Here is a 25,544-nt window from a genome sequence, read left to right as displayed (position 1 = left end):
AAAGAGAACAACGTGGGAGAAGAGTAAACCACAAGTATAGCTGTGTTTGCACGTGTTTGTTGGAAGCGAGAAGCCGTGAGGGATGGTCAGATATGCTGTGTAACAGGGAGCAGCGAGCGCGTATGTGTGTGGGGAGGGGGACGGGTGAGTGAGCGTCACGGTGCGTATGTGAAGAAGCGGCGAACGCCTCGTAGGAGACTCCCTCAGAGAGGGACAGAGGCCCGAAGGAAAGGCGAACGGAGAGGGGCTTGTCTTCGCTGGGCGGGAGAGAGCGTGGGCGGTTGGTGGTGGTGGTGGTGGGTGGGGGGACAGAAAGTCGTCTCTCTCTCTCTTCGTTTCACAGGTGTCCCCAAAAGTAAGAAAAATAGGCGGGAAATCACGCACGAATGCAACCGAGAGAAGCAGTTAAGCACGCGCACACAGCCAGGCGCAGAGTTCATACATGAGGTCACGGAGAGCGGGGAGAGGACGAGGGAGAAACGAAGCAGCAGCAGATCAGAAACAACGGCACCGGGGCGCTTCAAAGCGAACGCAAAAAGGGCGAAACTATAAAATAAGAAGACCCAAGCACACACGCGCACACACGCGCCGAGAGAGAACCAGAGAGATCGTGTGTGGCAGTGATTATAGAAGAAGTAAGATGAGGAAGGAAATGGGGTGTGGCGGAGGGCTGTGAGAGTGGAGAAGAGGGAGGGGAGGGGAGAGCCCACCCCCGCGTGTCTCTGTGTCAACGTTGGAGGGGGAGGGGGTGGGTGAGTCGATCGACAAGCAAGTGAGAGCGCAGAGTTGAAACAAGAGAACCAAAGGGAGTTTAACGGAAAGAAAACACGCACGGAGAGGGAGAGGGGGAGAGCCAGACAAACACACACGCACACGATGAGTGAAAAGCGGGCGTGTCTTACCTGTCGTGGAGTGTCTCCTGTATTCTGTACGTGTTTAAGATCCTGAGTTGGGCGCCCTACGCAACCGTCGCCTACCAAAGAGACACAGGCACAGGCACAAAAACCAAAGAGAGAGGAAGCAAGAGTCTCAGCGATCAAACCGGCTTTGTGGAGGAAGGAGGGGAAGGAGAACAACCTCTGATGATCCCAGGCGATCGCCCCCTCCCCTTTTTGCGGTTGTTGACTTTCGCTTCCCTTTCTCCTTTGAACCCCCCCCCCTGTGCACGCAAGTTCGTCACGCGGCGATCGAAGAGCAAGGTAGATGTGCCTCAATGGGAAAGCGTAGGACAGGGGGAGGGGGAGGGGCACAAGTCGACGTCTTCCTCTCCACTTCACAACAAAAAGCAAAAGGGGCGGTACAACCTCCCGTAGCAGCACACCAAAATAAAGAGCACAAAAGGATCAAGAAGATCCTTGGCTTCGGCTCACCTCCCTCGTGATGAGTGTGTCGTGGAAGGAGAGGGGAGGGAGAGGGCCGCTACTCTACTTTGAGTGCGATGTCTTCCTCTTTCGTTTTCGTGTTTTCCTTTTTCTTCTCTGTCCCGGCGGAGAGAGAGAAAGATAGACGACTTCTCTATTTCTTTCCTTCTCGCTGACCGCAGCAAACAGAAGCGGGGGAGAGAGGGAGGGCAACACAGGGAACAGCGCGGTCGAGTGGAGGGATGGTGAAGTGCAGTGTACCGTGAAGCGTGTTGTGCGAGGTTCGGGTGTCGTCGACGGAGTCCGCGCAGTCGTGTTCGATTGTTTGCTCGAAACAGAAAAGAGGCAGACGGCGCACAGGGGGTGGGGCGGGAGGAGTGGACGAGTGAGCAGACACGATCGTCTTGATACGGTGCGGAAACCGTGTGTGATACACCTCTTCAAAGGCGCGTCACCGAGAGGGAAGAAAAGAGTTACTCGAGCTGCCGGTGCACGCGCGTGCGGCGAAGGTAGAGAAGGGCGAGAGAAACTATGGTTGGTGTAGCATCTGAAAACCTTGCACGCTTCCTAGCCAAGGGAATAAAACTGAGGAGGGCAACAATGAGCCGCCGAGCTGTAGATTGCCGCAGAGTGCAACTGCTGTCCAACGACGGCGCCACTGAAAAAGCGGCTTGTACGAATTTCTTCCCCTTTTCTCTTGCTTCTTCTTTGCAGCCTTTCAGGAGTTGGCGGGGCGTTGGGGGCTAAAGAGCGCCCGCGTATGCGCGTAAGCGTGTCTGCAGACCGTGCCAATCCCTCCCTTGCGCAAATCGTCTTCCTTTTTCATCGCTGCTCGCGTGGAAGGCCCCCCTTTCCCCACCCCTCTGCCTTCATGGAAAGGACGTGGAGCACGCGTGGGAACAGGAAGGGCAGCGCGTGTGGCGGCGCATGACTCACGAGGCCGTTTCCTCTGCACACGCTCCGCTGAGGCTGCGTGACCGAACACGAAAACGAGTACGCTAAACAACAATAAGGCAGAAAAAAAAAGAGGCGATGTGTGTGTACGTGGGGGGGGGCAAGGGATATATATATATATAAAGTCGAGTCAGAGTGAGAGAGACGGGAAACTTAAATGCACAGACGAGAACGCCAGACAACTGTACACGTGCATGGTCGGCACACACACAAGTATATATACATGATACATACATACTTGGAGACGTGACAGGTCCTCGCCATCACGTGGCAAGCGCATACGCGTACGCGCACCGAACACAAAAAGGGAAACGAGCGAGTGACAGTGAAAGAGAGAGGAAGACCCAAAAAACGGAACCAAATTACAGCTCATCTACGAAAGCGAAACCCCTAAAAAAAAGGAAAGAAGGAAGCGAACAGGAACCCCCCCCACCGCACCACCGAAGAAGACACGCACGCGCAAACACACAGGAAAAAATGGCTGGACGGACATCACAACATGAGGCACACAGTCACCCTCATTCAAATCATACATACAAAGCAAACACACACGCCTCCACACTTCCCAATCCTGTCAATTTCTTTTACAAGGCCTTCATTAGCCGCCATACAGCACGAGCGGAACGTCACACCACTCCATCGCCCGGCGTGCCACAGGCCCCCATTCCGCGCGGTGCGAAGCAGCGCTAGAAGCGCGTTACAGCAATGCGCCGACACAGTCATCGGAGCGCCGTCTCTGCCTCAAACTCTGCCCACCCGCCCACCAAGCAGGCTGCCTCACAGTCGCTTCCCATTGTGCTGCTCGCCACCCGGCGCATCACCCTCCGGGTGGCACACAGGCGCCCCACCCCACCAGCAGGGCAGTGAGGGCTGGGCGAGATACGCTCGAGTCACGCTCACACGTCGCCTACCATGTGGATGGCACAGTCGTGTTCACAGTCGCAGATCGCTCCGGCGCAGCGTTATATACGACCTGGATGCCGACATCAGTAGCGATAAGTCGCTCTGACCTCCCACACGCCGTAGGTGCCTGGCCCTACCAGCACCAGAAGTGCTTCGGCACTGGCGGGGGACAGGGGCGGGGGGCTACTCAGCTGCCCCACAGAGGGCGGGTGTGCCAGACCCTGAGATGCCACGCGTTGAGGGGTGCCGCCATCTTTCCTTGTCCACATCGGGGCACCCGCATCAGCACCAGCCACTACGAGAGCACGCACGTACTCGGGAAGGTGCGCCATTACCACCGCCAGTGAGGCTTCTCAGTCGAGCGCAAAGGTCTTGAAATACGGTGGAAGCGAGCTGAAGAACGGGTGCTGGAGTGCCTGGGCGGCGGTGGGGCGCAGTTTCGAGTCCGTCTGAAGGAGACGTCGCAGCAAATCGAAGAGCAAGTAGCGCTGCTTCATCATGTCTGATCGCACCGACAGCGACGGCGTCGCATCGGGGGGTATCGCGGAGGACTCGTTGGCTGACACGTACGGATGTAGCCCGTTGCTCATGCGCCGCTCCTCGAGCGTCAAAGGGCAGTGCCGCACCAGCTCCTGCAGAGTCTGGTACGTGAAGTAGCGGCGGTACTGCAGCGGCTCGCTGCCGGTGACCTCCAGGTAGTTCTCGCGTGTGCGCAAAGCAAACGACCGAGGCTGCTGCAGCGTCGCTGACGCAGTTGCGCCGGGCGCTGCAGCTGCTGGCGCACGAGGCAGCGCGGCATCGGTACTACCCTCGCCCCCCGGCGCTGCTACGATGTAAAACAAGTCGGCGTTGTCTCCATTCTCTACCAGGTAGTCGGGCAGCGGCTCAATCATCTCCTCCACGAGCGAGAGCTGGTGGTGATCGTTGCAGCCGGGGAGCAGCGGCATGCCCAGCAGCAGCTCCGCAAGCAAGCAGCCAGTCGACCACACATCGATTGCAGAGTTGTACGGCGCCCCTATAATTACCTCCGGTGCACGATAGTAGCGGGACTGGATGTATTGGTAAAACGGGCCACCGTCGTAGCAGCTGGAGCTAAAATCAATGAGCCGAACGTGCAGGTGCGAAGCAGCCGGTGCTACTGGCACCGCCGGCGCCTCCTCCACGGGCGCAGCAGGTGCTTGCATCATGTGACGACTGTAACTGCCGGCACCACCACCGCCAAGGCTTTGCAACGACATGCCGCTCGCGGCACTGGTGACAAGAGCGGAAGACTGGCTCAGCATGTGCATGCGGCGCGGCTCGGGGGTCGGCATGTCTGTTTGCTCCACAATGGTGGCGCGGCTGGCCGAGCTTGAGCGGAGGTGGCACAAACTGTGACCCTTGTACGTCGCGAGCGTCATCGGCGAGGAGGAGAGGTCCAGGAGGGTGTTCGAGTTTCGGCGCTTCCCCTTAAAGCCGAGCCGCTGCCGCGCGACAGCGCCAGGGCCGACTCGCGCGGTGTGCGAGCTCTCTGCCGGCAGCGAGGGCGAAGCGGACGACGACGCCGCAGACTCGGTGCGCTGCTGGTGCCACGGCGGTTCGGCATTTGGCGACGTGCTGCTCGGAGAGCGGTGCGCAGCCTCAGCAAACGCATTTTGCTGTGGGACGCTACGCGGGGTCTTGGTCGCCACTGCAGTGGTGCTGGCGTTGCTATTGCTCACGGCCTCAGCGGGGGGCGTCGCGGCTGCTGTGGCAGCGGTTATGGGCGACGGCTCGTCCGTCACCCGCAGTGTGCCTCTGCCTGAGTCAAGCGTCAGCAGCACATTCTCTGGCTTGATGTCAGCGTGGATGATGTGGCACTCCTCGTGCACGAGCGAGAGAGCGGAGAAGAGCTGTGCGCCGATAGAGCGGATTTGGTACATGGGAAGCCCACGGTGATCGTTCGCGGCGATGTACTCGTACAGGTTCGCGCCGTACCTCTCCATCACAATGCAGTGATGGCCGTAGCAGATGCCGTCGGCGAGCACCTTTGCGATGTTGGCGCAGCGTGGATCCGCCGGCGGTGGCTCATTGACGCCAATTCGATCACCTGTGGCGGCTGCGAATGCCGGGGTGGCCGACTCACGAGCCTCCTCCGCTGCGTTCGCCGGAGGTAGCGCGGTCTGCGCTCCGATCAGTACAAGCATCTCCGCCTCTAGAACCGACTGCTGCTCCAGCAGCGGCACGCTTTTCACCACCTTGACGGCGACAAGCGGCCGATGCGTCGGCACGGCGTCGACGCTGCTGAAGGGGAGGTAGGCGTGGGAGCAGTTCCAATACTCGTAGTCCTCGCCCTCGATCTCGCTTGGGTGGACAAAGTGGCCGTCGCAGATGCGCAAGTCCTTGCAAAGGAATACTTGACCAAAGCTGCCGCAGCCCAGCAGACTCACCACCTCCAACCAGCCCATCAGGTGCATGCCAGCGTACACGACCAAGTCCATGGAGTCGTTGTCCACCTCCCGCTCCACCCCATCGACGCCGTGAACGTGACGCACGAGGCATTTTGCCTCCGTGAGGGCTCGGTAGTACCGATGTGGTGAGATTCCGTTGCTCTCATGTGCCACAGACACGGCGGCGGCGGCCGTGGGATTCACGTGCATCTCGGCCTGCTTGCGGAGCGGCTCCTCCTGCTTCCCCTGCCCTTCTTGAATGCAGTTGACGGGCAGACTCGACGCGTTGGACCGCTTGCCTATTGAGGGCGAGACGGACGACGGCAGCACAGAGTCCACAGAAGGGACTTGAGTACCTCTGCAGCTGCTGCTCGTTTGGTTCAACTCTCGCGCGGTGGACGCTGCTGTTGCCGAAGCGGCAGCGGAGCCGAGCACCACCGGCGAAGCCGTTTCGGCGATTGCGGTGCGGCCTGTCATCCGCCCCTGACTCACCCCTTCCACACCCTCGCACGTCTCCACGTCGGCCACGCTCGCCAGCGACGGCACACCAGCCGCACTCTGCTCCTCTAACGGAACGGTGTACTGGGGCACGGGTTTGGCCGCTACGGATACAGCCGCTTTCGACGGTGACAGACTAATTGCGTTGCGCTGTTCCGCACTTCCAGCATCCTCCGCTCTCTCCTTCCGCGCGAACCGCGCCTGCGCCTCGCAGATGGAGTGCAGGTTATTCTGCAAAAACAGCGTCGATTGCAGCAGCGGGCGGGAGTCGATGCGCTGCAGCACCGACAAGTCCAGACTACGTCGGCGCGCGCGCGCAGTAGACGAGAAAGCCATGGCTGAGCCACTGCTGTTACCGTTCGACGCCACGATCATGTCTGCCACTGCGGGGGTGCCGAGCATCGCCACGCGCGGCGGCGACGACATTGCATGCAGGTTTGCGGCGCTGCCGAGGAACTGGTGTGGCAGCGTCTGCTTGTTCGGGTGACTGAGACTGATCCGCTTACCGAAGCTGTAGTAACCCGCCGAGCGACTCAGAGCGCCGGAGTAGGACATCGATGGAGAACAGTCACCCTGACTCATTGCCTCGAAGCCAGCGCCGGCGGCACCAGATTGCGGCGCTTGCTGGGCAGCCGGTGGCGACGGCGATGTGTCCAGCGGCGGCGTCACCTCCTCAGTCAGACTTCGCGAGGTCAGCGTCTGCAGACTCCTTGGGGTAGCCTCAGGGAAGCTGTTGTCGGGAGGCCGTGCGTGCAGCAGCCGCTCATAGACTGTGTACATCATCTCCAGCTTGCGCGTGTTGCTGCTGTCCGCGGCGGCGCTCAAGCTGCCAGCCGCGCTAGATGGCGATCCCTGCGCGACAGCAGGCTGCACAAAGCGCCCACCTGCGCCGTCATTGGTGCGCATCGGGGTGCCGTGCACAACTGAGGACGTTCGATGAGTGCCGTCCACACCGGACAGCAGCGACGCTGCGCGCGGGCCAACGTCGCCAGAGCCAGACAGGGCACCGACCGCCACGGAAGAGCACGGCGTAGCTGCCGTTTTGAGGGTGCTGTGCTTGCTGGTGGCCTGAAGTCCGTTTCGGGTGAGCGGAGGAGACTCACTGCACTGCCGCTGCGGCGATCCCGGCATGAGGGTCTCGCGAGTGGGGTGGCTGCAGTGCTCGGAAAGTGGAACAGTCGGCTGATGCACCGCGGCCGCACCTCCCACCGCGCCCTCCGGCAACGCCTCCGCGTTCCCATTCTCGCCGAGCGACGTCTTGCGCAGCGACGACGCGGAGTTCGGCTTGCCCAAACTCGGAAACTTCCACGCCTGGAAGGGTACTCCCGTACCGCTGATGCTCAGGCCAGCCGCCAGTGTCTCCGCCGTGTCACTATCGAATGGACGGATCGACTTGGCCCCGCCAGTGCCGCCTGTTTGCCAGGCAATCATCGAGGATGTGGCTGTCTGCAGCGCCGGTGCGTTTGGTGAAGCAAAGAGTCGACTAGGTGCGTGAAGGGTACTCGGAGGAAAGCTGAACGGGGCATCCGCGATCGCCGCGCCGGCACCACCAACGCTGCCGGTGCCACGAGTGCGCACATAGTTGGACGGAGTGTCCAAATGGCAGGTGTCCTCGTACATGCTGTGCGTCACGTTCGCGAAGGATGTCAGCGGCGGCGGCGTCGGCGCACTCAGCCCGTCGTGCAGCAGCGCGTCGTCGTCGTCGTCGTCGTCGTCCTCGCAGATTGGGCGCATGTTACGCTGGAGCGCCTCCTTTACTTCGAGTGGGACAAGGTGCTGGAAGTCGTGGTTGTAGACGCTTACGTCGGTCGTCTGGTTCTGTGCGCTTGGCAGGGCAACCTCTGTGGCGGCGACCGCCACTGAATGATGGGGTGCTCGATGATCCGCTGTGGCAATCGTCTGCCGCCTTGCAGCCAAGGGAGATCCGTCCGGGTGAGACCGTGGGGAGCTGTGCTGTAAGTCCGACGCCGCCTTGGCAACGCCACCGCTGCCGGTAAGGTGTGTTGCCGAGGCCTGTGCAGACAAATGTGAGCGACCGCCAGCGCGCAGGTGCCCGCTGCACAGCTCCGACTCAGAGAGCGAGTTCAGCGGAGAGGAAGAGTCCGAAGCGCTGGTGAACTGTCGCGTGTGCACGGTGTGCAGCACGGGCGTGTGCTGGCCGCTGCCGCTACAACTGTCCTCCACCGAAGCTGTGTTACCACTTCCCACCACCTTGTAACCGCGGGCGCCGGCGTGGGTGTCCTCTGGATAGGGCTGTGTCGGCTGCAACGAGGGCAGCGCGACGGATCCACAGGCGGAGGTGGCGGTGGACGGGGTGCCGGCGAGAGATTGAGCATTGCAGGCAGCCTCGGCACGAGCAGCCGTGTCGTGCGCCATGTGCTGAAGAATGGCAATCGACGTGTCCAGTGCGTTTGTGCGCACCGATAGCATGCTGGAGCGGCGGTTGAATGAGCGACCAAGCCCATTCAGGGACGACCACGCAGGCGCTTGTGAGACTGCCGATATGGCTGCCGAGGTGGTTTCGCCGCAGATCCCCGCATGATCACGCACGCGGCCAGTCAGCGGGAGCATGGGCGACCCCGAGGTAGACCGCAGCGACGAGGCCATGCTGCCACGTAGTGACGTGGTAGCGGCGAAGAGTGTGTGCCGCGCACGGCAGCCTTCCAGTCGCATTCGGGAGATGTCCGCAAGCGACATGTCGCGGCGGCTCACCACTGACTGAGATAAGGCGCCGCCGCCGCCGATGTCTGCGATGGAATTCTCAAAAGCCTCGCGCTCAACGGATGACGGGCTACGCACAGCTGGCTCTGTGGTGGCGCCAAAGTCAGCCACGCCAGGCGTGAGGTCATCGTCGATCATGACTGCGGCGTTTGCCGGAAGCAGCGAGGCAGCGATGGGGACTACTGAAGCCTTTGTCGCTTTCCTGCCCATGACGGGATTCGCATCGGTGTGGATGGAAAAGAAAACGTTGATTGCCAACTCGGTGTTGTGGTACGCGTCCGTCACAAGATTGCTACTTGGCATCAGGGGTAAAAACAAGAGGAAGGCAGTAATGAATGAAACAACGAGAGACGGAACACGAAAGCTGGCAGAGGGGGGAGGGCGCGTATGGTGAAAGAATGCACAGCGAAGAGGATGCCAACCAAAACCAAAGCGGGAAAGCGAGAAAGAATGAGAGAATGTGTGATGCGGCAGAGGTCGTTGCGACCGTGCTGCGACTGCGTAGCGATGGAGGATGCGTGAAGGGCGGTGACGGGGTACGTGAGAGTGATGCACCGGTGATACTCGAGTAGCCCACCAGATGACCGGATCCTTCTGGTCACTTCACCAACGAGCGCGCCACCATCCAATTTCGAAAAAAATATATCGTGTTGCAGCCCGCCTCGCAGACAGACCCGAAAGAAAAAAAAAATAGCGAAAAGCGAAAAAAGCGAGTGAAGAGGATGCAAGGAGGGAGGAGGCCACCACTTCTGTTCTCACACGCACACGCGCACGCCTACTCGCTCTCCAGCACCACCCGAGCCAAAACGCACAGAGACGAAGCTGAAATTGGCCCACGAGGGAAGATGAATGCAACAAGGAGAAGCACGCACGCGCACACGTACGCAAGGGGGCATAGGAAATCGCAAGGCGGGCAAAGCAACAGTAAGCACGCGAAAACAAAAAGAGGGGGATGAGGTTGTCAGCTCCAGAGATCAAACAACACGGAGAGGGTTGAGGGGAGGGGAGGGGGCCGACTCCTTTTTTCTTCGATCCAAGCAAACGACAACGGCTGCAGTGACGCACACAAAGATGAAAGACGATGAGAGAACAAACAGGGAGAGCGCGCACCTAACACACACACACACACAAGGTAGAAGCGAAACCACGACGGCCACCAAAGAAATGCCCCAACGAGAAGAAGGCCGCGAATGTCCTCAATCAGGACAGCCGTCAACACGTGCACACACACACAAAATAATAATAATAACCAAAATAAATAAAAGGAGATGGTGTACATGCATGTAATAAATATAAAGCCTCTCTCAGCCTCTAGTAGCGACCTGCTTTTTATTTTTTTTTGTTTTTCACCCACCTGCCCCCCTCCCTCGGCTGTACGTGTGTGTGATGCGTTTGTATGGGTGGGCAGGCGCTCTTCGTTTTTCTTTCTGTTTGTCTCCTCCGGCCGCGTATCTCTCTCTCTGTGTGTGTGTGTGTGTGTGTGTCGATTGAAAAAGGCGGCGAAAGCAAAGAGAAATTATACATAAATGTACGCCAATAACTACGAATTCACGGGCATGCAAAGCCGATGCGGTGGAGACCCCCCCCCCAGAAGAGGGAGAGAGAAGGGGGGGGGGGGGAGGCACAGAGACGAAGGAAGGAAAAAAGGGAGGAGAGTGATGATGATGATGAATAACTCAATCAAAGAGGAGGATAAAAATGCGCCTTAGCAGGAAATATATAAAACGAAACGAGCCAAGTCAAATGTGTGCACACACACACACGCACACGCACACAAGCAGAGGGAGTGTGAGTGTGAGTGTGTATGTGCGAGCGTGTGTATGGGGCTGTGGGCTTGAAGGTGGCGGCTTGCGCCTCCGCCACTGAGGCGGATTGAATGCCACTGCAGCAGTACGTATGGGCAGAGTTCCGGAGTATGCGTGCGTGTCTCCCTCGCGTTTTCGTTCGACGTCTAGCTTGCTTCCTGCCGTGCAAAAATATGAAGAACGCCTGCGGCGACTCGGTATGCAAGCTCTTTTACGATGAGGCGCGCGCGCACGCCGACTCACCAATGGCCCACAACGGTCTGCGAGAGAGAGAGCGCGATGCAGCAAAGAGACGAAAAGAATACCTGCTCAAAACGAGGAAGATGCGGAGGACGAATGCGCGGAAAGCGACGAGGAAGAGAGTAAGACGCGCGCACGGGTGCCGTTCGCTGCTCTTGTGTCGCGTTTGCCGCGAGTAAGAACGTGTCATTGTGTGTGTGTGTGTGTGTGTGTGTGTGTGTGTAGTGGACCGCACAGGGGGTGGCACGCCATCGCAGAGAGCACAATGGTATTCAAAGGACGCAAGAGAAAAGGCGCAGAGATAGGAAGTGGTGAAGGATGAAAGGTGTGGGATACAGTGAAAAACTTAGAGGAAGCGAAACGGGCTCGCGCCACCGCCCTGCTGGTGCGAACAACTGGGCAGCAACGCCGTCCATGTCCCTCACGCCCTCCTCGCGCGCAGCGAACACGGGTGTCCGTGGCGTACCAGAAGGCGAAACTCTTGCCTCGCAGGTCGGACACTCAGAGACCACACAACAGAAGACGGGTGGACACGCGCATAAGGGTGGGCGCCTATCTCTGCCCCACCCACCCTAATGTTCATAGCGGCTGAGTGGGCTGAGGAGGAGGCGCGGCTCTCTGTCACCATTGCATGCCTTTGCAGTCAGCCAGAACGATCGTCCCGGTGAAGAAAGTACGCCTGACAAGGCACGCCCTCCGCCCATTATGATGCGGTGGCGGCGGGAGACGCCGTGTAGCTCAACTCCCTCCTTCTCACTCCCTCTTCGAAGTATGAACGTTCTGCTACAATGCACGACCGCGTGGGCCAACAGGAGCACCAAAGTAGAAGAAAAAAAAAACGCGACGCACATTATGCGGGGAGCACGCAAGCGCAGAGCACACGGAAGTGTGAAACAACACAGAAACACACGTCTCTGTCTGTGCTGAAGGTGTTGAGCTGAGCACCAGAGACATCGCTCAACAACAAAGAACGCTGCGCCGTCCTCGCGCTAATGCTGTCACGCAACCGCCGACAACGATATCGGCGGCGTCGCCAGTGCCGCTTCGCCATCCAGAAAGATGCTCATTACGCGTGCGCCTCTCTTCACGCAATCGCAGCACCTGCGTTGGCAGCGGTGGCGGCCGCCGTAGCCTTTCCACCTTCGGCGCTCTGGCGTTGCTTCAGAATGCTCTTGATGTAGTACTCACCAGCCCTGTAGGAGCTGCGCACCATCGGGCCAGAGGCGCAGTAGAGGAACCCCATGTCCATCGCCTCTTTCTCCCACATCTCGAACTCCTTCGGGTGAGCGTAGCGGGACACCTTCAGACGGGTGCGTGAGGGCTGCAGGTACTGGCCAAGGGTCACCGCCGACACACCAGCCGTGCGCAGATCGCGCAGCGTCTGGCGCACCTCCTTTTCTTCCTCGCCAAGGCCCAGCATGATACTGCTCTTTGTGAGCATCTTGCCATTGGTCGACTTCGTAACGTGTTCGAGTGTTTGCAGCGACTGCTTGTACGAGGCGCGCCGGTCACGCACGCGCGGCGTAATGCGCTCCACGCACTCGATGTTGTGCGCGTACACACTCAGCGGGGTAACCGCCAACTGCTCCACCAGCTTCAAATCACCATGGAAGTCACCGACGAGGGCCTCCAGCATCAGCGCCGGATTCTTCTCCTTAATGGTGTGGATGCAGCGACACACATGCGAGGCACCGCCGTCTGGCAAGTCGTCGCGGTCGACCATCGTCATTACGATGTAGTCCACGCCCATCTCGTGCACGGCGGCCGCGACCTTCTCTGGCTCCTCCGGGTCCAACGGAGGCGGGCGGCGGCTCGTCAGCACCGAGCAAAACCGGCATCCGCGGGTGCAGTGCGAGCCCATCACCATGATGGTGGCCGTCGCCGTGCCCTCGTCGTCGCTGCCGCCCCAGCACTCACCAATATTGGGGCATTTGGCCTCCTCGCACACTGTCGACAGATTCTTCTCGCGCATACTGCGGCGGATGCGGTTGAATCGTGGGCGATGCGTCATGCCCTTCGGCACCTTTAGCTTTAGCCACGGCGGGAGTGGCTCACTGCCCCGCTTGATAGGACCAATCGACGCCGCCGACGGAGCGACGCCCTCGGGCAGCTCCACAAAACTCTCCAAGTCGTTCATGCCCGTCTTGTCCGACTGCAGCTTCTTGCGGAAGCGCTCCAGAAAGATCTGCTTGTATTGCGGGTCTTTCTTGTCCACATCTGCCATGAGGTTGACTGTCGATTCCGAGGAACCCGCGACATCGGCGGCAGCAGCAGCAGCGGCGGCAATCGGCGAGACGCGGCTCGGTGCAGCCGTCAGGCACATCAGAGCAGAGCAGCAGCGCAGCATTTTATTTTTCTTGCTCTCCTGCTGCTGCTTTAATCTCGCGCGCGTGCCCCGACTTCGCTCTCTGTGTTGGTCGTGGTGCACTTTGGCGTGCCTTTCTCGTTTCTGGGGAGAATGAGGCGCACGCACGTGCGCGCGCACACACACACAACAGATGCGTGTGTGTGGGAAGGGGGTGGGGGTGGAGGTCGCGTGGGCGACCTGCTTAGAGAGCAGACACAAGCAAGGAAAGAAAGACGACGATATGAAGTGCACCGCGGATGAGGGACGGACTCCTTGCTCATGCACGTGTGTGTATCGTCTGGCGTCTCCCCTCTCTCCTTCGCTTGCCAGGGGTCCAGTCAAAGAAGGAAGAAACAACAGTCGACGATGACGTTCACGAGTGAGCGCCGGCGATGGAAAACACTGACGAAAAAGGGGGAGAAGCGGCGTCACTGGCAACGGCTGTGCCAGCAGGTGAACCAAATGCCCTTATTCGTTGGGGGTGTGGGTGTGTCACGGCGCACGCCGGTGTGGTAGCGGGCGCTTGGACTGCAGATCGTCGCTGGCTTACGCACAACAGCGGAGCAAGAAGAGCACCGTAATTAGTGCCTCCGCGTCTGCCAAGATGGAGGGAGAACAACGCGCACGTGTCATTCGACGACGTGAGCGGGGGGCGGCAGAGAGTATCAGTGGAGAGCAGAAGCAGACGAGACGCAAGAGGAGGAGAAACAACGCGCGCGTGATGCAATACAGCACGTGATAGAGGCGTTCCACCAAAAAAAAAAAAAAACGGCGCTAGGCGTCTCCTTATTATCCTGGGCTGCGTGCCTTTGGGGAAGCGAGCAGAGGGAGGAGGAGAGATGCGGCAATGAAGATATAGCTGCGCTGCCAGAGAACACACAACTCAAGAGCAGTAAAGAAAAGTGCATCTCTCGCCGTTTGCGGTGCAGCACGCGTGTCGGCCGTGCTCAAGCCGTGAGAGGCGATGCCGCGGGTGTCGGCAGGAGGAAAAGAGGAGTGGATGCAAGGGAAGGGAGGCGCAGCGACAAGTAAAACTGAGGGGGCGAGTGGCCAGAGAAGATGGAAAGACAGCGGTAATACGTAAGGCGTGGGGGTTTCGTTTTACGCTCGCGCGTGGGCACCGCCATGCAAGCTGGTCCCTAACGATGGATATGTGTACGCGCGCCTCCTCAAAATGGCTGGATGTTGCACCCGCTCGCAGGCGGTGAAGGACTGTCGAGTGAAAGGTGCCTTGACCCGCCTCCGCCGTACTCGCGACGTTAGTAGCGCAAGCATATCCTTTCGCCCTAAGCCTCCACCTCTCTCTACTCCACAGCACATATCCACGCAGCCACTGAGACTTCTTCGTCTCTCATGAATCATCGTCGCCCTTCTCCCCGTGTGTGCGCAGAGCGAAAAGGCGCCACCAGTTACTGTGTTTTTTTTTTGTTGCTGCTGTTGGGTGTGCTGCCCGTTTCTTGTGCGCGTGGGTCCGGTGCTTCCCGTGCGATCAACAGTCCATCTCGTCACCAAGACGGAAGAAGGGGAAAAACGACGCCATAGGGGAGCATCATATACACGCTCATACGCATACATGTGTATGTGTATGTGTGTATGCGCGCCCGTGCTTTAATGTACATACATCTCCATCTCTCTCGCTCTCGCTCCCTCCGTCTTTCACATGCAAGCACACGGGGAGGGTGCCAACGCCGGTAACGCCACCAACCTCGCTTGACCGCGGGCCAGCTGCACATATACACACACGGAGGCGTGAAACGGACTTTGAGAGAGAACACGTTGCCATTCATTTTTTTTTTTGGAGGGGGGGGGGTCCGATGTGCGAAGAACAAAAGAAAGCGATAGACGACTGCGGATGAAGAAAAGTGCAACGAAGCGACGGCGTCCTTGACGATCATCACCCATCGGTTGTCAGCCGCCACCATTCACCCCCCCCCACTCTTTGCTTCCTTGTCTCCCTCGCTTGATTACTTCTCCGGTGATGCGCAAGCGACGTGACTCGCGTTGGCGGTGCCGCCACCGCTATCACGTGTAAAACATTGTGCATGGAAACCATCCGTCTTGAGAACCGTCGCCCCTTGCAGGAAAGAGAAAAACGCCGTTGATCAGGCGCCTGCACCGAGAAGGGGACAGGCGAGTATCACAGCAATTTCAGCAGCGCGTCATCGGCCGTGGCCATAGGTCTCGGGTGGCCACATCGCACCACGATGGCTCAGATGGGTGGCACCACACGAACAGACTTGACATCTTTGATGCCCTGCATCGCCAAGTTTGCGCGCAGCAGCGAATCCAAGGCAGCTTCGTCGTCGTTGTTCTTTATAAGCAGGTCGTTCTTGATCTCTTCCTTGGTCACTCGCCCGTTCGTGTGCACCACCTCCACCCGCCGGCAGGACGTGTTCTCGCAGTTGCCGCGGCCGCCGCTCATGTGCCAAATATTGCGCAGTGTCAGCTCAAACGTGTTGTCCAGTGGAATCTCGAAGGACGCGTCGGCAAAGAAGTCGGCGAAGCGGGCCTGCGTGATGTGCGCTGTTGGCGTGCGGGCATCCCACTGGGCAGCGAAGGCGGCGCGCGCCGCGTCCGCGCTCACGGAGCCCGACTGTACTGCCGGCAGCTGTTCCACGTCAACCCACTCAACCAGCTTGTCAAGGCGGACAACACCGTCAGGGCTGAAGGAGCGCAGCAGGCCGTAGACGCTTTCGACAAGGTCGGCACGGCGGCCGTTCATCTCTCCTCGAACGGCTTCGACGATCGACACGTACGGCGCCGTGAGATGGCCCTCATGGTCAAAGTAGCGCAACAGCGCCACGCACTCAGCCGGGGCTGCGGTCACACCGGCCGCGGCGAAGCCTTCCTGCAGCTCGTCAGTGTTAACGTTGCCGTTGGGGTCAGTGCAGGCTTTGGCCAACGCCTTGCGGACGGAGCGGATTACGTTGCCCGGAAAGGCGGAGACGACCGTGCACGTACCGGCGGGGCCGTCCAGCGACTCCTGTGCCAGCTCTAGCTGCCGGCGAAGGCGCAGCAGGACGCCGGTGGACTGCGATGACGGCTTGCCACCCAGCACCGGCGGCACGTACGCCTTTGCCTCCTGCCGCCGCACGTCGGGGCGGATGTAGGAGGACTGGAAAGTGCTATGGTGGCTGCTCTGCACGGCTTCCTGCCACGTAGGGTCAAGTTGGGGCTGGTGGGACGGGTAAGATCTCCCCGTGCGGTCCTCGATGACCATAAACGTCTGCTGAGAGAACTGTGTGCGATCGCACGTGGTGACCGCGGGTGTGCGACCGGCTCTCGCGCAGCTGCTGCTGCCAGCGGCGGACGCGGAGGCACCGAAGCCGGGAGGCGCCGTGACGTTCTGCACCATCTCACGGTACGCAGTGCTCCACACCGGGCGTAGACTGGACGCGACAACTGCCTTGCCGTCGTAGTACCCCGCGTCGAAGCGCTCCTCACTCCAGTTGCCCATCAGCGTGCCGGTGCCATAGCCGCCCGTCTTGAGATGTGTCCCAGGCAGGTAGCCGCGGTTCTTGGGCTGGTTCTGCGCCATGGTCAGGCGCTCGCTGAACCGCTCCTTCTTGTATTCCCCACCGATCATTGCGAGGGCGGCGACACCGCTTTAAAATGTTTTTTTTTTCTTTGTTGCCTACAGTGTGTGCCGATGGTGGCGTACGTGTTGTGGAGAAGAGGAAGGCGCGGCGCAGGCAGTGGATGGAGGCACTGACCCGTTACTCTGCTGTTCTCTTCGGTTAACCGATTCGTGCGACGGTGGTGACAGTTGCTGGAGAACGGTTATACCAGCGTGGAGCGAGGAGAGGGTCGGCAAGAGCAGTGGGCCTCGCGAGATGAGCAATGCGATCTTGCAGTGGTGACTCTTCCTCAAAGAGAGGGGGGGGGGAAGTGCAGCGAACCAACGAACAGTTCGACTCGTCTCTGCGATGCGTGGGTGTTTGTTGCAGTCCACGTGTGAGCGTGCAGAGTGTGCAAATGCCAGTACATGTCAGACGTAAAAGCAAGGGCGCAGAGAGCAAGAGTTGATTCGAGCCTCACAACGACGAGAAAGAAGACGGTGATCACACACTTCAGAAGAGCAGAGGAAGACACGGGGACTGCATGGCATCGCGGGCATGGTCGGCAGCAACACGCGCAGCACACAAGAGAGATGGGTGAGATGAAGCGCGAGCAAGCAGATGCGCTTGAATCATGTCAATCACTCGCTTCCCCTCCGTTGAGCGCGAGGAGGAGAGGGGAGGGGCCATCCGAAGCCCTTGTGTGTGGATGTTGCCTCCATCCGCTACGCATCATGTCAACCCCCCCTCCTGTGCACTCGGCGTACTCCGCGATTGGCGGAGTGCCGCCGTTTCTTTTCGCGCGCCTGCGCGTGTGTTCTGCTCGCATTTTGAGCGCCAATGGGCACAAGCACCCGCACACGCTACAAACAGATAACACACAGATAACACACGCCACACATTCACGTGCGTACCTCCCCCCCCGTATGCGAACGGAGCACGGAAGGGTAAAAAAAAAAAACATAACGAGAGAACGGGGAGCCAACGAAGAAAACAAAGGGGGTGGCTTGGACTCTCTATGTTACATCGGAGCCGCTCATGCCCCGCACACACAGAGGGGAGGGGAGAGAGGTGAGGCGTGTGTGAGCACGCATGCGCGCATGCAAACCAACAACATGAGCGCGCTTGCTCACCGTTGGCAGACAGCGCGGGGGGGGGGCACCATCCGTGCTGGTACCAACCAGCAGCACGCTGCACGGCCGCCACCCACAGACGTAAACTCGACAAAGTTGAACGAGAACGCGAAGAGAAAAGGGAAGATGTGAGTTTCTCGCTGCTTCTGTGCGCCTCTGCAAGAAGAGGCGGGGGGGGTCGACAGCGGTGAAGATTACGCCGAAGCAATCATGGCACGACCGCTGGTCACTGTAGCGACCACGGTAGCCCACGCAAGGGGCAGCGCACTTGGCATGGGCGGCGCGAGATAAGGAGGGAGACAAGATGCACTACGCATATGGCTTCGCGTTCGGCCGCTCCGACTCCTTGATGACCTCCTGCTTTACCTTCTCCTCAATTACCGCCCAGTCAACCTTTATCTTGCCGGACAGGTCCTTGAACGGGGCGAGCGTTTCCTTCTGGGAGACCTCCTGCAGGTAGCGCTCCCTGCGGCCCAGCACCGTGTCCAGATGCGTCTTGCGCTCCTTTGCGATCTCCAGTGCCCGCTCCCACTTGAACAGACGCGTGTTCATGTCAATGGAGCGGTAGACGAGCCCGGCTTGCAGCAAGATGCGCTCCGCCTCGGCGGGGCGGTGCTGGAAAAGTGCAAGCTCCGCCTGCCGCGCCTCCGGCGTCGGGATGCCCTTGATGTAGTGAATGTACCGTACCTTGGCCAGGTCGCTGAGGGCGCCGTAGCCGATCTCGGCCACGTTCAGCTCGCCGGCTCGCAGTGCCAGAGCGGTCAGCACCGCCCACAGCAACGGGTCCTTCAGGAAACGTGCCAGTCGCGTGGCGCCGTCCCAGTTGTTCTTCTGCGTGACAAGCTGGAAGATCATCACGGTGTACGGCGAGACAGGCAGCGTCAGCAGCGCACCATCGCCGCCGCGCCGCACCAGGACGCGGGTGTGGTGAAAGTGTGTGATGCGGTCGTTCCGCGTGAACTCGGTGTGGCCGCCGTCGCGCACGGTCTTGGTGAGCGACAACAAATCGCGATCGGTGAAGATGGTGGAGGGGTAGTACCACGTTGCAAGGTGACCGTCTGCGATGGCGGCAAGGGTTTCGTGGGCGTCGTGCCATGTCACGCTGGTCGTCATCGTTGACAGCTTATGGAAGCCGAGCTGGGTGTGCACGGGGCCAAAGTACAAGTCGTTGTTGCGGTCAATGAAGGCGATCTTGCGGTCGTGCAGGGAGCCGGACTGGGAGAGGTGAACCGAGACGATGTCGAGGTGGTGGGCTACAGAGGCGGCGTCGAAGGGCTTACCGCTGTTCACATCGAAGAAGAGGATGCGGTTAGCGTCGGCCGGGTTGCGCATCGCCACGGTGTCCGGGGACAGCGACAGCAGGTTTGTTGTCATGATCTCCGGCTTCAAAGTGACCTGCAGACGCAGCACGCTGATCTGGCGGCCCTCGTACGAGTACACCTGCAGCCCCTGGCTGCAGTCGGCCAGCAGGAACTGGCGCGGCCCGAGAATGATCGAGATGACGGGGTCGCGCAGGTCGAACTGCACTGGCGCGTTCAAGCGGTCCATGGGGTAGCAGCAGCACTGCGTTGTCGTGCACACGACGAGGTAGCCGCAGCCAAGCTCTAGCTTGATCACCTTGTCCGCCAGTTCGATTTCCTGCACCGTGTCTTTGACCACGTCTTGCACGGTAAGCCGGCGGCTATCAAGGAGGGTGACGGTGTAGGGCCCCCAACTCACCTTGCGGTCCACGATCTGCGCAATGCTAAGCGCGCCAGTGCCGTTGCCGAGGATCATCTGCGTACCATCTGGCATCCAGTCCAGCGCCATCGCGCTGCCCTCGGTGGTGCGCTCGTAGGAGTGGCTCCAGCCGGTCTTGTCGCACACCCGCACGTTCATGAAGGAGCCGACGGCGAAGCTCTCACCATCGGCGGCAAAGCGCACAGACGTAATGGGGTGCTCGCCAGCGGCAGAGACGAAGATGCTGCAGCCACACGGGTCCCACACCTTGTAGGCGCCGTCCTCGCCGCCCGTCACGATCATGCCGCTCATGCGCGACCAGTCCGCGCACAGCACAACGCCTTTGTGCGCCTTCCACTTGATCTGCTTCTTCATGGCAGGGTTCAGCGGCTTGATGACAACGTCGCTGCCTACGGCGTACAACACACAGTCACCGCCCAGCTCGGCCGCCTCCGTACCCCAGCAGAGCGCGTTGATGCACCGGCCAGCGTTGGCAAGAGTCGTGCGAGGGATGCCGGCCTGCGACCACACCTTCACGCACCCGTCCTCGCCGGCCGTGATGATGGAGGAGCCGTCGGCGGGGTAGACAGCGGCCGTAATGCTGCCAGCGTGCGCCTCGATAGTCCGCTCCACTCGCCCGCTCGCCGTGTTCACGAAGGAAAAGCTGCCATCGGCACACGCGACAAGGCAGTTGTCACGCCCCTCACGCGTCTCCGCTGCCGCGCCACGGGCCAGACGCGCACCGCGCCCCACCCTCGGCACCCACGTCACGAAGGTCACGCAGCTATCAAACTCCTTCACCACCCCTAGCGCCTCCCCATTGGCGTTCCATCGGCGAACAGTGAAGTCGTCGCTACCGCTGATGATGTCGCCGTTTAGTGAGACGGCGACAGTCGTGCACGCCTCCCCGTGGCGTTCCTTTGCAGATGTGATGTTCAGCCGCATCTCGTCTCTCCGAGGTGCGCGTGTCCAAAGGAAGAAGGGCGACTCGGAACCGGCCTTCCGATATGATTCCCGTCACGTAGCGAGCGGGAACGAAGCAGACAGAAACACAGAGAAAGAGAAAAGAGAACGCTTCTGGTGGCACGCCCCCTCCTCCTGTGTATGTGTGCGTGTTTGCGGCCGTACGTTCGTTGATTTTATCCGTGCGTTCTTGCGGGCACGGCCTCTATTTTGAAGAGCCTCTTGAGACGGCGGGGGGAGGGTCGTGGGGATGCTTCAGGTTCGACTACTCGGCGAATGCACTTCTCCTTTGTCCTTGTGAGACACGCGCGAGGTCAGCAGTGTGACCCGCAGAGGGAAGGGGGAAAGAGGGATGGTACGAGAGAGGGTAGCATGCGCGAGTGCATCGAGAACGGCCGTGTGCGGGCAAATCGGAGAGCGAGAGGGATCAGAGGACGCGAAAGGGCATACAGTTCTAGTTAGCGCTACCCCCCGACCCACTTCCTGTCGTCATCACTGGCATCGACTCGCTCCACGATGCCCCACTAGCAGATTCGCTTGCCCCACTTGCCCAACGAGGGCGAACGCAGACGAATAGCGGCGCTACCATGTGCTGCTGCCTCCGCTGTCATCCTAGCAGCCACCCTCGTCGGTTACACGATCGGCAAGCACACGCAGTGACTCTGCACATGCTGCTTGCTGAGCTGAACTTTTTTTTTCCGTTGTTCTTACCCTTCTCTTGTCTGGTGCGTATTTGGAGCGCGCCGCCTTCATCCCACGGTGTGCGGCGCATTAACCCACGGATCCCCGCGAAAGGAAGGGAAGGGTAGGGGGAGTGAGGAGGGGGGCGGGCACGCTTATCTACATCAGAAAACATAAAGGCGCTCCTCCTGTAACATGATGCACACCCTTCCCAACTCTCCTTCGCTCACCCTCCCTAGCGAGTCGCTCGCTTCCATATCGTCCTCCGTTGCTTGGCTGCACGCACACGCACACAGGTGCGCCTCGTTCGCCGTGTGCGACGGCGAACCTCGCCACGCGTTTGGGGGGAGGGGGGGAGAAAGAAGCATAGCACACGCGCACATACATCAACATCACTGACATCACGATACACTTCTACACACACATACGCAATATGACCAGGCAGCTATGCACAATCTTCACCTGCGAAACTGTCCACGAGGGGTGCAGCAACAAAAAAGCGCGATGGCGAAACGAGGAAGAGAAGGGAGCACTGGGGTGGCTGAAGACGCGCACGCACACATGCACACGGGGTAAAAGGCGGGAAGGCATAAACGTCCTAATGCACGCACAACCAAGACGCGTGCACTACACGCATACGCCGGGAGGCCGAGAACGAGTAAAATCCCATGTAAGAGGGGGTAAGACTGTGCGAGAACGGTAAGGAGGGAGGGGGGCGCACACGCAACGACGAGCGGCGAGGCAAGAGAACAACAGAAAAAATATGTATATATATACACTGTGCTCGCTAGATAGAGACGCCGGCAAACTACAGTCGCCCAGCCGCCGCTTCCGCGCTACAGCTCTTCTAGCGTATATAGGAAGTTGCGGGTGTTGCCGCCGCCACCCTGCTCACACACGCCGCGCAGCTGGTTGCCTTGGATCATTCCTAAGAACACGTAGATGATCTGCTCGCCATCGGCGGCGTCTAGCACGACGCCCCACTCCATCGGGTACTCACGCTCGCCTGGCGGCTTGATGTCGCCCTCGATGCGCGCCTCCTGTGCACCGAAGCGGCTCGAGTCCTGCAGCAGTTGCAGGTTACCCTCGATGGTGCCCTTTGCGAAGTCCGCCTCTAGGTAGAGGTTCCAGAGTGGGTTCTCGTCGAACGGGGTCGCGTCGCCGGTGCCGTCGTTGCTGACGCGAATCACGCGCATCATGTTCTCCGCGGCGGCGGCGGCAGCGGCGTTGTCTGCCGCGGCCACCCTAGAGGCGGCATCGCCATGTCTGGCCTCCTGCGGCGCGACAGGGCCGCTGTTCACCTTCTTGTACTCTACCACTTGGCGGAACACGTAGTCGAGTAGCGCGCGCGGGTCGCGGTTTCGTGGGCTGCGTAATTTCTTCGTTACTCCCATCACCTCCGCCGCCTGCAAGATGTAGTACTCCACGTCATCCGCCTTGCACTTGTTCGTGAGCTGGCTGAGTCGGACCCGCTCCGGCGCGAACTCCTCGTCCAGATCGAAGAGGTCCAGTCCAGGCGGGGGCGGGTCGCGGTGAATCGCCTCAAAAACGGCGGGCTTCACCGGCGGCAGCGGCGTCTGGAACTCCGGCGGGATCAGTGTCAGCGGCTCTACCTTCACGGACAGCTTCGAGTAGGTGTCCACCACATCTGGTATTTTGTCTGTGTCGATCTTGAACGAATCTAGCTCGAACAGCTGCGTAAAATCACGCGGCAGCTCCTCGTGCTGCTCTACAGCGACGCGCAACCGCTCGGATAGGGAGGCGGTATCAGGAAGGTGATGGTAGTCCGTAATATCCGGCTCGTCGGCATCGATCTGGTTCAGCTTCAGCTTGTGGTCAAGGTAGTCGAAGAGGATGGAGGCGAGTGTGCTGTTCTCCTCTTTCTCAATCCACGCGTCATCGAAGAGCTGCGCCGACCCGATTATCAGCAGCTTGCCCTGCTTGCGACGGCCAAGGTGCTCAGCCACCTTTGGACACTCCCACGCCGCCGCGATCGGGCGGTTCAGCGGGTACGCCATGAAACCACTGCTGAGGAGCGGGATGGCGGGCCGCTGCACGTTGAAGGTGAGGCCATATGGATACACAAAGACCAGACTGGTGGCCTCCTGTTCGGCCTCATCGACAGCTATGGCCGCAGCACTTCCCGCGGTGGCGCTCTGCGCGAGTCGCGCCGCGTTTGTTGCCTGCCCAGCACCGACCGTGCGGTTGAGCGTCATGAGCGTGGAGCCGATGCCCATGGTGGTGACGCCCTTCGCCCCGATGCTGCCCGTCCCGCCACCGAAGCCGCTGCTCGTCGACCCGCCCACGGCGCCGAACACCTTCTTGCCAGCGGCCTTATTGATGGCGCGGTTTGTGATGCCGTTGGTTACGCACACCTCCTTGGGATGCAGGTAGCGGTGCAGAACTGTGCGCACGACGCAATCCTCATTGATGGTAATCCCTGTCCAGTCGTCGAGGGTCTTATTGAGGTACGAGTACTGCCCCCCGTGGCCGTCACCTAGGAGGATCATGGCAGAGCCGCCACCTTCCACGTACTGCCGAATCACCGTGAGGTCCTCCTCCGAGAAGGGCGTCTGCGGCGCAGGGAAGAGGACGATGTCGCTGGTGCTCAAGCGGTCCAGCGTGATGTCCTCCTTGTTTATTTCTACCGTGCCGCCCTGCCGCAGCTTCCGCGCGAGGTGCCGGTACCCTTTGCTTGGGTGGTACGGCTCCTGGCGGCACACGTTAAAGCACACCTTTCTCTGCTGCGTCGGCGGCGGCGCGGCGGCGGCGGCGGCGGCTTCGCTCTCTACATCTGCCGTCGGTGCCGACCACATCTCCTTTACCCTGCCACGGTACGGTGAAGCCACCTCCGCCATGGTAGGGCTGCGGCAAGGCACGTTTACTTGTATGCGGGTAAGGGATGCTTGAAAGGGCGAGAGAGCAGAGATCACTCGAAGAGAGAGCGTGAGAAGGAACGCGGAAGCTCTCCTCCTCACCGACACAACTGCGCCAGTCGACACGACCACACGCCGTGAGAGCGTCGGTGGAAGCGACGGAAGAGCGAGCGAGCGAGAGGGGAGAAACAGTGACGACGTCGTGCGCGCCGTAGCCTCAATGGCGGCTGTGTGGTTGCTGCTGCGGATGTTGGGGGAGTGCGCAGCCAGTGCTGGTCGCCACGCGTAGTTTTTTTTTTTTTTTTGAGAGGGTTCTTACTTCTCTAAGACAACATATACACGTCGAGTGCAGAAAGGCAGCACACAGGTGCGAAGAGAAAACATCGCAGACAGACGCGGTTCAGCACACCAACGCGTATACGGCATGTGCGCCGCGCGTGTGTGTGCAAGTGAAATGGGGGTTGTGGAGAATGGAGAAACGCATAGAGACGACGCAGCAGAGGAAGATGAGAGAATGGTGGGGGTCGTGTCGGTGGGGAGAGTGAGCGTGTACGTGGGTCTGCGTTAGCCGATCCACAAGCAAAAACAGCAGCAGCAACCACACATAAAAAAGATGAAGAGCAGCAGCGCTTTCCTTCCTGATAAGCCAGTGCTTATCGCATGGGCGTCTCGCAGCGACATGGAGGGGAGGGGAGGGAGGGAGGACAGGGATGCAGCAGCGAGTGAGCTGCGTCCATCTTCCTTTTGCACGGTGTTCTATCCGCGTACTCACCGAGTCGCATCATCAGCGTTGGCCCTTAGAGTTTACCGTACCGGTGAGGGAGGGAAAAGACAGAGATGGACCGAAAGAATACGCGCGAGAGAGAAGAGAGCAGCGAGGCACAGCACGTGCACGCCCTCGATGCAAGGATGGAGGCGAGCCACAAGTAAAGGCACCTAATCGCAAGCCACGTCTGTACGCTGCCCTCTCCGCCCTGTTTCATCTTCTCCTTCATACTCCCCACCCATTCCCTTCTTAAATCTTCATGTCGCTAGGCTTATTCTCCTTTCATTTCTAAGCGTATACGGTCTCCGCCATACAGCACGAGCGGAACGTCACACCACTCCATCGCCCGGCCTGCCACAGGCCCCCATTCCGCGCGGTGCGAAGCAGCGCTAGAAGCGCGTTACAGCAATGCGCCGACACAGTCATCGGAGCGCCGTCTCTGCCTCAAACTCTGCCCACCCGCCCACCAAGCAGGCTGCCTCACAGTCGCTTCCCATTGTGCTGCTCGCCACCCGGCGCATCACCCTCCGGGTGGCACACAGGCGCCCCACCCCACCAGCAGGGCAGTGAGGGCTGGGCGAGATACGCTCGAGTCACGCTCACACGTCGCCT

General features: G+C 60.0%; 5 protein-coding genes across 5 annotated transcripts; all 5 read right to left on the bottom strand.

Annotated features, from left to right (window-relative positions):
- Nucleotides 1-3,571: 3,571 nt before the first annotated feature.
- On the bottom strand, nt 3,572-9,148 carry LDBPK_190360 (protein kinase, putative; the record flags this gene model as incomplete). The annotated part of the gene is made up of 1 exon (XM_003860167.1): nt 3,572-9,148. One exon carries the CDS (start codon nt 9,146-9,148, stop codon nt 3,572-3,574), a length of 5,577 nt encoding a protein of 1,858 aa, XP_003860215.1.
- Nucleotides 9,149-11,974: 2,826 nt separating this feature from the next.
- Nucleotides 11,975-13,213, bottom strand: LDBPK_190350 (lipoic acid synthetase, mitochondrial precursor, putative; the record flags this gene model as incomplete). Its single annotated transcript, XM_003860166.1, has 1 exon — nt 11,975-13,213. The coding sequence occupies one exon, from the start codon at nt 13,211-13,213 to the stop codon at nt 11,975-11,977; it is 1,239 nt and encodes a 412-aa protein (XP_003860214.1).
- A 2,233-nt stretch (nt 13,214-15,446) lies between these two features.
- Nucleotides 15,447-16,823, bottom strand: LDBPK_190340 (hypothetical protein, conserved; the record flags this gene model as incomplete). Its single annotated transcript, XM_003860165.1, has 1 exon — nt 15,447-16,823. One exon carries the CDS (start codon nt 16,821-16,823, stop codon nt 15,447-15,449), a length of 1,377 nt encoding a protein of 458 aa, XP_003860213.1.
- Nucleotides 16,824-18,236: 1,413 nt separating this feature from the next.
- Nucleotides 18,237-20,021, bottom strand: LDBPK_190330 (hypothetical protein, conserved; the record flags this gene model as incomplete). Its single annotated transcript, XM_003860164.1, has 1 exon — nt 18,237-20,021. The coding sequence occupies one exon, from the start codon at nt 20,019-20,021 to the stop codon at nt 18,237-18,239; it is 1,785 nt and encodes a 594-aa protein (XP_003860212.1).
- A 2,105-nt stretch (nt 20,022-22,126) lies between these two features.
- LDBPK_190320 (intraflagellar transport protein component, putative) lies at nt 22,127-24,148 on the bottom strand (the record flags this gene model as incomplete). Its single annotated transcript, XM_003860163.1, has 1 exon — nt 22,127-24,148. One exon carries the CDS (start codon nt 24,146-24,148, stop codon nt 22,127-22,129), a length of 2,022 nt encoding a protein of 673 aa, XP_003860211.1.
- Nucleotides 24,149-25,544: the final 1,396 nt, after the last annotated feature.

This window comes from Leishmania donovani, chromosome 19, assembly GCF_000227135.1.
Source record: "Leishmania donovani BPK282A1 complete genome, chromosome 19".
NCBI classification, from domain to species: Eukaryota; Euglenozoa; class Kinetoplastea; order Trypanosomatida; family Trypanosomatidae; genus Leishmania; species Leishmania donovani.
This window is presented reverse-complemented; position numbering and strand designations above follow the sequence as displayed.